The 13,117-nt window shown below is 29.0% G+C and overlaps 1 protein-coding gene across 3 annotated transcripts; it reads left to right on the top strand.

Moving 5' to 3' along the window:
• The first annotated feature begins 876 nt into the window (after positions 1–876).
• On the top strand, positions 877–10,904 carry LOC113370108. Of its 3 annotated transcripts, none has more exons than XM_026610776.1 (16): positions 877–1,042; positions 2,645–2,825; positions 2,896–3,050; positions 3,165–3,296; positions 3,378–3,501; positions 4,230–4,294; positions 4,366–4,539; positions 4,761–5,225; positions 5,994–6,104; positions 6,429–6,588; positions 6,667–6,916; positions 7,162–7,319; positions 7,982–8,086; positions 8,531–8,625; positions 8,806–8,896; positions 9,066–10,904. In XM_026610776.1, exons 1-16 carry the CDS (start codon positions 893–895, stop codon positions 10,826–10,828), a joined length of 4,179 nt encoding a protein of 1,392 aa, XP_026466561.1. In that variant the 5' UTR covers positions 877–892; the 3' UTR covers positions 10,829–10,904. The 3 variants fall into 3 exon arrangements, with proteins under 3 accessions (XP_026466561.1, XP_026466562.1, XP_026466563.1); XM_026610778.1 differs by lacking the exon at positions 877–1,042 and adding an exon at positions 1,743–1,823; XM_026610777.1 differs by lacking the exon at positions 7,982–8,086.
• Positions 10,905–13,117: the final 2,213 nt, after the last annotated feature.

Genomic DNA, 13,117 nt, shown 5'->3' on the forward strand with positions numbered 1-13,117 from the left:
GGACAGATGCTAGCAACTGTGATATAGAATGAATATTTTTTATTGCATAGTAATATATAAAAATAATAAATAAAAATACTTTACCAAATTTTCAATAATGTTTATACAATATTGCATATAATTGGTATTTATTCTATGATTTTGAGATATGAAAATAGATCATTATGTAATTTTACTTTTAAAATAAATGAAACTAAGCATTGAAAAAAGTTTAGTTTACTTTTCAGCATTAAGATATTTGTTATAGAAAATCAAATAAGTCATATTATTGTTGTAAAGTTAAAAATATCTATTCACTTAACAAATATCGAATTGTACATTTTCCTCAAATTATATTTGAAAAATTGTTGATAAATACTCATCTCACTTTTCGAGAAGTATAATGAAATAAATAATTCATTAATCAAAAATGTTGTTTGATAAAAAAGAAAAGTAAAGAAATTGAAGACGAAAAAGATTGAAGAGATATTTAAAAATATTTTAAATATGAGACTTATGTTAATGTATAATGAAATAGACATAATTGATATGTATATATAAAATATGAAAATTGTTTCATAATCTCTTATACCAAGCACCTCTGCCTGAATGAATTATGAAAATAATATATCAATAAAAAAAAATTATATGGAAAGTTTTGCAATTTGAAGAGAAAAAAAATCCTGCAAAACTTTACAAAAACAATGAAAAAGGCGGATCTGTTCAGGGAGTACCGTCGTAAAACCGTAACTAATGTAACGAGTATTCGAACCTGGAATTATTATTATTCGACGTGCTATCTGTCGGATAATTTCATAACTTGTTAATTCTGTTTCTTTAATTTTATCGAGTGAGTACGCACGATCACGATCACGATTATGTGATACTAATGTCAAATACTTAGTTTATAAAAATGGGAACAAAAATTCCACATCAAAGTAAAAAAAACATATCACAAGTGGATAAGTTAGTGCGTGTTGGTTATTATGAATTAGAAAAAACAATAGGAAAAGGGAATTTTGCTGTTGTCAAACTGGCTACACACGTAGTGACAAAGACCAAGGTTAGTTTCTAGTTTTTAAAGCCGAGGGATGCTTTACGACTGCTTCTTTTATATTAATTTTAATTACATCAATTTTATAGTAAAATTGTATATACATAATTGTAAACAAGAAACCATCCACATTAATAACGCCGGTGACAATATGATCATTATAACTAATGATAATAAAAAAAAAGTCGCTCTAGGTCTAGATCTTTCCACACTAAAGTATATATGATATAAAATTAAAATTTGACATTGAATGTTGATAATTATGTTTTCACGCTTGTCGAAATTTCATAACAGCAGTGAAATAGAAACCAGTCAGCTGAGTATTCATTTTATAACGCGTATTGTACATAAATATTTTGTAGCATGTAGACGTCAACGCGCAAACAAATCAGTGATTAAGTTACTGTTCGCGATTAGAGTTACATTATAATTAATTATATATTAATTAATTATATAGATAATTTGATATTTAATTATAACATAAGGTGAAAACTTGCCAAATCGATTAGTTTATCCGCATATCTTCAAAAATTTCGGAACTATTTTACAGTACTTTAAGATAGATAATATAATCTACTTATTCATTGTTTTTAGTCTCTTACCTTCGAATCGAGTCAAAAAGCGTATTTGTAAATTTTTTTTAAAGAAAATCTTCTGCTCTTTCGTTTCAATCATATAATACTATATTATTATGTCAGCATATTTAATAAAAAATCAGTTAAGTTACAGGTTATGTGATTCGAGTTGCATTATAATTGAATGATGATCTGATATTTATGTATGCTATAAGGTAGAAACTTATTTTAAATAAATAAAATTTTGAATTTTTACTTTTATAATTAATGGTGTACAATTTTGTACTTACACTGTTTTTAGTTTCTTAGTCAAAGCTTATTTGTATTTGTATTAAAACATTTATTCAGTTGTTGACAGAAAATTTGATAGAAATTTGAAACTATTCTAATGAAACAAAATTTAGAAAAAGTATGCGTGTACATGGCTGTATATGTACATCGATCTCAGAACTTTAAAAGACATTGCATGAAACTCGATGAGAACTCAGGTTGAGATATTGCTAGATTTTTAAATATGATAAATCACATGTCAAAATACTGTTTGGAACGAATCCATCCACTGGTCCATCCACAAAAATAGCGCACGTTCGATGCCCTAATCACACAAGGCTTGTTTTGTTGCTTTTTTGGTCTGCTGGCTAGCATGCTGGTTGTCATGTCGAACCAATTAGGGAGGCAGTATTTGGTCGTTTGATTTAAAATCTAGCAAGCCAAAACAAATCACACTCAAATTATAGTTATTATAATGTTATTGTAATTTTTGTTGCTAATATCATGCTTAAAATTAAATCTTATGTTTAATTATAAGCAATATTCGAATTACAGCAAAATTTTAGCAAATGATTAGAAGTCCTTTAAGTGAAAGGCTATATAAGTTAACATGTATGTATAGACATATTTTTCTTGTCTCCATATTCAGTTTTGTGGCATTAAAATAAAAATTCATGTGTAGATATAAAAAATAATTGTGTGGCGTTAAGTTTAACCGGTGAGAAGTAATTTGTAACACACACAAAATATTTTTATTATTTTGTAGGTAGCAATTAAAATTATAGACAAGGCATGTCTTGATGAAGAAAATTTAACTAAAACATTTCGAGAGATTTCGATATTGAAGCGACTTAAGCATCCAAACATAACCAGATTATACCAAGTAATGGAAACAAATAATATGATATATCTCGTAACCGAATATGCAGCTAAAGGAGAAGTTTTTGGTTTGTATATAATATTTTCTTTAATTATAAGAATTTGGAATAAATTAAACATTTTTGCATTATTCTGCAGATTATTTAGTTAGCAATGGGAGAATGAAAGAGGCAGAATCTTGTAGGATATTTCGACAAATTGTTTCAGCAGTAAAGTATTGCCATTCAAAGAATATAGTACATAGGGATCTTAAAGCTGAGAATGTTTTGCTTGATGCAAATATGAATATCAAGGTTTGTAAATAACTTTTGATTATTTCAAAGTTATGTAGTAACTTGTAAACTTGATCTTGTTCGGTATTTGCTATTATTCTTAATTCCATACTAGTTGTATGTCGTTTATCGCAGTTGGCCGACTTTGGCTTCAGTAACACATTTACCGAAGGAAATTTACTATCAACCTGGTGCGGGTCGCCGCCTTATGCTGCTCCAGAGTTATTTCAAGGTTTGGAGTACGATGGACCGAAGGCCGACATATGGGTGAATTAATAATGATTTTATCATTATTTTAGTTTATGTTTGAATATCTACATTTGAATGATTTATTGTAACTAATAACAGAGCCTGGGCATCGTTCTATATGTGCTGGTGTGTGGCGCTTTGCCATTCGACGGGAAAACACTTCAGGAATTACGGACAGCGGTCATCAGTGGCAAAGTTCGGATACCTTATTTTATGTCACAAGGTAATTTTACCGAATAATAGATTGAAATGCAATATCATTAAAATTTATTATTAACAACTTTCACAAACATGCTGAATGTTATCATTTTTTTTGTCATGTTTATTTAAACTAATTCAGAATCAAGTGGCATTTTGTCTTAAGCAAGTTAGACTTCTCGATACATATAAATAACCGACTTAATTAATAAGAAGTGAGATTTAGTTGTTTAGATTAAATTTTCATTATTTACTAGTTTTTGACTTCTATTATCTTTTAGAACACTAACTCTAAACACATGCATACTTTATTAAAAAACGCCAAAAAATTGTTTATATCTATACTACGAAGAAACTACCCGACCGATCTTTTCTAAAAATTAATCAACTCTATCCATAGCTTATATTTTTCAAATGGCTTTAAAGTTTTCAAAACTGGTCCAAGATTTATTACGAAATGGTGTATGAAATTTTTTGCACTTAACTCGTACAAACTGTGTTTGAAAACTTACAAAGCGAGATCCTATGGGTTTTCATTGAATGACTTTTACATTACAATATTAGTTCAGTGCGCCGACAAAGGGTTAAATTTATCTTACATACACACAAACACATATACGTATTTTTTTCAATTTTGGCCTCAAACCACTTATAATGACATAAAATATATGTATATATTGTCATTATCAATTATATATCAACTGTTGTTCTTAGAACTAAAATTCTTATATTGTTTGAGTTTCTCTATTTTAGAATGTGAACATTTAATCCGACACATGCTGGTGGTAGATCCTGATAAACGAATGTCCTTAGAACATGCAAGTCATTTATAAAATAATTTTAGATGTGTTTCTGATTTGTTTTTAAGTGTCATATTTTTGTTTTATAGGTATTGCAACATAAATGGATGATGCAAAATATGCAAATAAATAATTGCAACACACATAAACTGAATATATTGAACAATCCTAGTGAAAGTGATAAGAATAATGAAATACTTGATAATGTGGTTTTAAGGCATATGTTGCAACTTCCAGGAATATCACAAGAAATGATTGTAAAGGTATTTATATGACAATAAAATTTAGTTGAAAGTATTTTTGTCTAAATAATAATTGAATTACGATTTCTTTCTACTCATTATAATTTATTTATTAGATTCAAATTATTTCCAATTTCTATAATTTTACTTACTTGATCTACAATTTTAATAATAAAATTTTATAAAATATGATTTAAACATTTTAATTATAGTAGGAAGCTGAACTTGAGTTTATATTTCAGGCTGTTTACGAAAAACAATTTGACCATATATATGCAATATACAATTTGCTTGTCGATAAATTACAACAGAAGCGTTTAGAACAAAGAAGAAATGTGCAAGAAGCAATAACAAGTGCACCGCCCAGTCCCAGTAACAGACTGGAGTTACTTCAGTCTGGTGATATTTCACAAACTCATTCTTTTTCAAATTATGACATAGCCATTCAGACTGATAGACCTAGTTCTCTTGAGCATATTTTGAAAGCTGAAATAATGAAAGAAACGGCACATCATGTAAACAATAATGAGAATGAGGATAATAGGGATGTAGTAATTCGGGGCATGGGCGATGAATTGAGTGGTTGTCATGGTTCTAGCGGCGATAGTGGTTTAAGTACACCAGGGTTCAATTCACCATTCGTATCAATGCCAACTATTTCAGACGCTTATCTTATGACTGGAGACTCTTTTCAGAATTTAGAAAAGGTACAACTTATTTATAATAATATTATTTCTTTAAGATAAATATCTACTAATGTTTTGAATATAAGTTTCATTAATTGTCCTGTAACTAGTAGAAGTCAAGTGGGCCATATATTTGCAGAATATTCTTGTTTTGTATATTTCTATTAATATTTATTATTATTATTATTATATATATATATATATATATATATATATATATATATATATATATATAATTTCTTTTTCTTAAGTAGTAATACACATTAAATGTATTGAATTATATTTTCTTTTTCATTTTTATTTAAATGATCTTGAAAACTGTTTGGGTAGACCTATTTTCTAATAGAACGTACGCGCTTGAAGAAAAACTTGAATAAGTTATCTTCTGCACAGTTTTATCACATTTCGCGACCCATTGTACGGCGATATTACTATTTTTAAATTAGATTAATTTTGCTTTTAATACTGATTTTACTATATTCCTTATTTTATTAGTGTTTTGCACAACTCTCAAATCGTATTGGCGAATCCTTTTGGAATATGTATCATGTTATATGGAGGTACCTAGTATTACACATATAAAATGTTGAAACATATAAATATAGTATTGAATATTAATTTCATTATTTAATTTAGCGAATTTTTTGATTTATGCATCAAATATGTTTTAATGTTGACAAAACAATCTATATGTATATATATATATATATAAATATATATATATATATATATATATATATATATATATATAATATGAATTATTTTACATCATCTATCACATACTCTTAGTTTGGTGATAAAGAATTGGAGCCCCCAAGTCCGCCTCGTGTTAGCATCACACCACCCATCTATAATGCCCGCAGACATACAGTTGGACCTGGAGATCAAGCGCACCAACAGGTCAGTCATTATTGATAACATTGTTATATTATGTATTGCTAATATCATCATCATTTCCATATTTAGTAGTAAATAATAATCAATTTGGATCAGGGAAATAATGCATTTGAAATGAGACTGGTTTCGTTACTTTTCCTCTGTTACCTAATACATTGTTAACTTTCTATAAATTTGCATTAAACATTTTTTGTGACAATTTTATCAATTTTCAAATGGAAGTCCGAAATACTCGAAAATAATTAAGAGCTCAAATAGTCATAATGATAGGAATATCTATAATTATTTCAAGCTCTCAAGAAATATTTATTATAAATAATTTTTAAGGTTTTGGATGCGCATTCTATCCCTACCGGCTTTTATCGAAATACACCTGGAACTATTCACACGAACACTATAAATTTACCTTCTCTTTTGAATCAACTGGTTACAAACTTCACCATTAAAGACCAACATCTTCTCAAACCCCCAACTGCTATGGAAACAAGTGAGGAAACTTAAATTTATTCCATTTGATTGTATGAATGGTAACTAATAGAAATGAATGGTAAATGAAATGTTACAGCTACCAACTTTGGTCGCAGAGCTAGCGATGGAGGTGTGAATCTACACATGTTTAATCAACATTCTGGGGCTAGTTCTATAAGTTCTGGGCTTCAAGAAATTTCACCTACACATCATATAGCTGGTTGTCAACCTATTTTGTCCAATCTAGAGTTCTCACAAGCTGAACCTCATGTAGGATCTACATCGAGAGCTGATTTGATGATGCCAGCGCTGGATGATACCAATGATGTCCAGGAAACAGTTTCTGGGTATTGAAAATTTATTAAATGTAAAAGTTTTAATTTAAATTCTATTATTAATAATAATAATAATAATAATAATATATATATATATATATATATATATATATATATATATATGTTTAGTGCAGTTGCAATGACCATTTCAATTTCTTCACAGTATTTGTATCCAACACTAATAGTAGTATTTTAATAGTATTCAATATATTAGTATCTTGATTTTAGTTATTAACATTTTTGTTCTATTTTGATAGTTCCTGTAGGTTATTTCACAATCGTCGCCATACAATGGGTTGTACAGAAGAACTTACCGTTCACAACAGATGCAGAAGTCCGGTGAGCAGCACATCCACTCCCGCCACTACTCGAACTAGGCGAACTGGTTTACTTACAGTCATGGAGCGACCGCCAGGTGATTTTTTAAATTATTATAACTTGTTTGAGCTCTAGCTTTTTTAATTTATAACTCTGTTTAAGCGCATTTAGATATTTTTCTATAAGTGTTGTGCTCTTTATAACAGAAAGACTAAGAGTAATATATATATATATATATATATATATATATATATATATATATATATATATATATATATATATATATATATATATATATATATATAATCTATATATATATAGATCTATCTATATCTATATATCGATATATATCTATATCTATATATCTATATCTTATATATATATATATATATATATATATATATAATAAATATTTTGAATGTTTTTTGTTTTCTGTAGTTTGAAATTCAGTAAAAGAACTTGTTTGCATTTGAACTTGAGGGTATATATATATATATATATATATATATATATATATATATATATTACATAAAGACCAGATTTTGAAATGGATTACCAAAATAATCATGCAAATGATGTTTTCCAAGTATCATAATCATAACAAGTTTTTTGATTTATTTTGTGTTGTGTTGTTTAATATAATTCTTGCCACTTCTGGCCAATTCTACACGGTATATATTATAATTTTCATGAGTTAGTAATTATTTTAGATTTTTTTTTTATTTGTGTGCTGTTATGTTGTGTTGCTTATGTACATAGAAATAAGTCCAGAGCTTTTGCAAGAAGTAGAGGCACGCATGCGCAAAGCACCAGGTCGAAGAACTACAAGTAGAGCATGTCGATTGCCCACTGTACAGGAAATAGGTTAGTTTGTTTTCTTTATTTTATTCATTCTTATCGAATTAATTAATATTATTTACAGTTTTATTTGAGTATTAGATCTATATATTTTGTATATGAATAGACTAAAAAGACTAAGGAAAATAAAAATAATCTTTTCATTCCTATTAGACTATACTTTTGCTTGTTTTGTATTAATTTTATAAATGTACAAGTACATTATTGTCACTTCAATCGTGACTTCAAGTATCATGTACTTTGATCAATGGATAGAAAGGAGTTTTGTCTTTAGGATCTTTAAGATCTACACTTGCGTCGGTATGTAAATCAATTTATATTACTTAGTTTATTGAATTTTAAATGTGGCTTTGCAAGCATCTATTAAAATCGTCGTTTTTTCGTGAAATATGATATGATATCATGTATAAGCTGAAAAGTCTTATAATTGTCTATATATTGCAAAATCAGGTCGCGAGCAGCGTGAAAGATATAGCCCTGTAAGAAGAGGTTCGGAAGGATCACACGTCAGCAGAACAGCTCATCAGGAATGCCAAATTCTCCAGGTAATAAATATTTTACATTTACGAAATTTCCTTCTCAGACTTTCTGAATTTACGTTCATAAAGCATCAAGGTGAAATAATATATACTTAACTAATATTCACAATAAGCCTCGTGCATTTCTTCTATTTTTACAATATTAAACTTAAAATATTAACTAATCATTTGAAACAATAATTTTAGCGGGGACTAGATAGGCAGCGACACAATCCAGTTGCAAATAATCCACTTATGTTTGAACATCCAGGTCCTCCGAGTCCCAATTCTGTTCCAAGTAAGATAGCTTACAGTATTGGATATTTTTAGGTTTAAAATTATCATTTTTATAGTTTTGACTCGATTTAAGTAGTGACATAATCTCTTGATCATATCTTCTGATAATCAAATTTTTTTATATTCATGTTTATTTAATAAAAAAAATATTGTTTTTGTTCTTATATTAGGTTCACCAAAACATTATTTGAACAACACTTCGGAAACAATATTTACAAGTGACTCATATGAAATAGATTTGGATGTTGATAACATAAATATTCTCACTCCTCTGCTTGAACAAATGGTGCTAGAAAATAAAATAGAAGTTGAACTAGCCACAAATATTTTTGGAAGTAGAAAAATACGGTACGATTTAGCAAGCAAGTTGGGATTGCTGCCGCACATTCATAGTAAAAGTCTTCTATTGCACAAAAATTATCCCATGTTTATGCCAGTTAAGAACATGCCTAACTTAATTGGATGTTTTAATGCTCAAAATTCTCATAATGCTTTTGGTCTTCAACAACAGTTTCAAAGCAGTTATTCAGGCCAAACTTCGCCTGCTTGTTATGGCAGCTATAGCGGTCAGAATTCACCAAGATTGTCAAATTCTCCAGTTTATAATATCAGTTCAAATCTGTCTCAGGGCCAGGTATCACCCTTGCATCAAATAACTAAGGGTATAAGTATTCTCAATACTACAGGCACCGGGACAATTATGAAAGGCATACCTGGTATGAAAAATTGTCTTGCTATGAATCAACCACTTGATCTCACTACTTCCAATTCAGATGCACATGATATGGCAGTGGATATTGCCATGAATCGTAACCATTTGGATGGTTCCTCCTCTGGCTCCATTTTTCCGAACTTAACTCTTAATTTAACATCACAAGGTGCTCAGGCGCGGATTAGTCCGAGCCCCCCGCCTTCTCCTTTAGTTCAAGGCTTAGATATTATTCGAGAAGAACAAGATAGTTTAAAAAGCAATAAAATGCTTTTCAATAAATCAATCAGTGAATATAGTCAAAATAATCCTCAAATTTTTTTGACAGATGTCTTAGGTAGTGAAATAACTTTAGTGGCATCAGCAGATAACAGCGAAGATAGTATGGATAGCTTGGAAAATGCTTTGAAAATTGGCATCAATCATCCATATGTTGTTGCCGAAGATTGTGCAAATGACTGTCCTTCAATAATGCGCGGGGTCGGGAGAAAAGCTAGCTTTGAATCTGATGCAAACAAAAGTATGCGAAACGATGAATGTTTGTCACAAGATAAATTTGAAGCTTATTCTCCACAAGTAAGTTATAAATCTTTAGGATTTAGCGATGATAGTATATCAAATGACTCAATTCTTTCAAACCAATCTCCCACTTGTGAGAATGGTTTTTCACTTGGTTCAAATATCTGTAATATATTCTCACATAATTCGACCTCTGTTAGTTCCTGTGAACATTCAAATTATTCTTTATGTTCAGATAATTGTAATATTAAAAATGAGGAAATGCATACATTACATTTGAGGGATTCGCAGAACTTGCTTGATTTGTTAACACACGAGCAACTAAATGATAATAGGCATGTTTGTAACAGGGCATTGCCACAGGAGTATCTTGAAATAACCCTGTCCGATTTTATGTCCACTCAAAACCCAGATGATATACTTGAAATTGTTAAGCAAACAATTAATACGAAAGTACCACCAAAGTATTTAGTACACAAGAAATTTACAGAGCAATCTACTGACTCTGGGGTTTCGGATAATATTGCAGAGGGTATTTGTAATCTTAATTTAGAGTACTCTGGGGGCGTTCAAATAGAAGTCGTTTTATGTGAGAGCAAAACAAACTGTGCTAACAAAGGACTGAAAATGCGTAGAATATCAGGTGATCAATTTGAATATGGTAGGTTATGTCAACAACTCATCAAGTCATTAACAGTTAATTAGTTAATCATATTTTAAGAGATTTTTTATATATTTGCAAAACTGTTATAATTTACATTTGTACAATTGTACAGGCAAACACACAGATATATATATATATATATATATATATATATATATATATTAATTTTTTTTATGAATCGATAAGATAATGTTTAGTTATAAATTACTGCACGATTTTTCATAGAAGTCTTGTAAGTGTATAATAAAATTAATTTAGGAATTTTTGATGTCATAAAAATTCTGCTGCTTCTTAACTAGTTGTTTTAATTTGTATGCTCCTATCAAATAATGACTGAAAATTTCATTATGAATATGGTAATCATTCTGTAAGTAAGTAAGTTTACGTATGTTGTAAATACATGAAAGGTTTTGAAGCAATACATGGTTACGTCTACCCAAGCTGGTGGTACCTCATTTTTCACATATGTAATGTTAAATAAATGATATTTGATTCAAATATAGTTTGTAAAACTATTAAATATAGTAATTGTATATTTTAAGTTGTAAATAAATAAGTAATTTTATTAAAATATAAATTTATTTTATAATTTTATAGTGCTAGAACATATTAATTGCATTGTGAACACAAAAATGATCATTTTTTTAATATTGAATTTTTTTTTTACATGCATCTAAATATGTAAATTTATTTGTTAAGCATCCAGGTGAAAATAATGGATTCGAATCGAATTTGAGCATTTTAAATGGCTAAAATCCTATTATAATTTTTAATCGACTCTTTTGTCTGTATCTTAAGAGCAGTTTCTTTCGACTTGGCGATGCAGGATCTTTTTTTTATAATGCCAATCATAATCATATTGACCTTTATAATGTAGAAAATAGCAATACGTAATACGTAATATAATTTCTACACATTCTGCAAAAACTTATAAAAACTCTAAAATAAAGACTATAAAACAATACACTTAGATATACTTATATTATTAGTATTCATTATGTGTTTTTTTTTTATTAATTCACAATTCACGGGCTAATATCAGTGTCACCAACATAAAAAAATTAGCAGAACCAGCAATGTTATTTGAACACAGTGAGGTAGTTATCGAACATTTTTCTGTAGTCAGCGACAGAAACGCATTTTAAAATGGTGAACGGTTGGCGTTTAAAATTGTTATTGTGATTATCAATAAATAAAGGAGTGATTAGCAAGTGCTTAGCTGCAGATTTATTGATCAGTATGTATTAATTATTTAATTGAACTTTGTACGGTTGTGTGAAACATTGTTTGCGATAAAAATCACCCACTAGGTTAGAACTGGCACTTCCATGTTTTATTTACAAATGTCATGACGCGCGTCAAGCCGACGGACACTATCCCTACAGACACTTTCGGCCACGCCCAGGCCTATCGAGAGTGGGCGGGGTCAATATATAAAACTTAATTTTTTAGTGAAAATGATTAAAATATAATAATTTATTCAATTAAATCTCATTTATTTTGCATTTTCTATGTTTGACATAAAAATCCTTAACCTAAAATTAAGTTACAATTACATTTGTCATTATACATTAATACCAATCGACGTAATCGGGAGCATAATATTTGACATTGTGAGTGAATGGTTTTCAGGTTATGTTGAAACATTTCAATTTGCCATTGAAATAGTGAATATGTTCATTAATTATTGCATTGAAAAGTATGAAAAAGTGATTAGGAAAGCCCTTAAACAATACCAAAACGATTAATATAGTGAATGTTGTGTTTTTGCGCCAAATTAGTCATTAGAATCCTTATTAGAATACTAGGGTCCGTTCCAGTCCGTTCGTATTCCAGTGCTGCACACTTTTTGCATCTATTTGGTGAATTACTGAATTAGTGATGAATATAAATAAATAAATGTGAATATAAAGTAATGATCTTTTGTTTTTTATTAATTTGAAAAGGTTTTCAGCATAATATTCGGCATTGTGAGTGAATGGTTTTCGAGGTTATGTTGAAACATTTCAATTTGCCATTGAAATAGTGAATATGTTCATTAATTATTCTCTATAGTCCTTTAAAAAGAATTTCCAATAAGTCGCCCAGCGTTCCAAGAATGTATTTTTGTATTTTTCAGGAAATTGTATGTTTGATATTCGGTTTTCTATTAGTGCATATTTGGTTTTGTATAATGTTACTGATTTTGTAAAGAAACTAGTTACGTTTTTAAAGGAGTTATTAAATAACAAAAAATTACGATTGCTAGAACACCCATACACACTGAAGTTGGCTCCGGTGTTGACCATAACCTGTCAAAATTTCAGCAGTGTTGCTTTCTGCAAATGCAC

Source organism: Ctenocephalides felis, unplaced genomic scaffold (genome assembly GCF_003426905.1).
Source record: "Ctenocephalides felis isolate EL2017-DRISC unplaced genomic scaffold, ASM342690v1 CF-g0.4_SCAFFOLD_01492, whole genome shotgun sequence".
Lineage (NCBI taxonomy): Eukaryota > Metazoa > Arthropoda > Insecta > Siphonaptera > Pulicidae > Ctenocephalides > Ctenocephalides felis.

Excerpts from the sequence above, each read along its gene's own strand:
- LOC113370108 (XM_026610776.1), top strand. The coding sequence starts at position 893 with ATGGGAACAAAAATTCCACATCAAAGTAAAAAAAACATATCACAAGTG. Across the intron at positions 2,826-2,895 it reads AGCTAAAGGAGAAGTTTTTG|ATTATTTAGTTAGCAATGGG; the intron begins GTTTGTATATAA and ends ATTATTCTGCAG. Across the intron at positions 3,297-3,377 it reads GACCGAAGGCCGACATATGG|AGCCTGGGCATCGTTCTATA; the intron begins GTGAATTAATAA and ends AACTAATAACAG.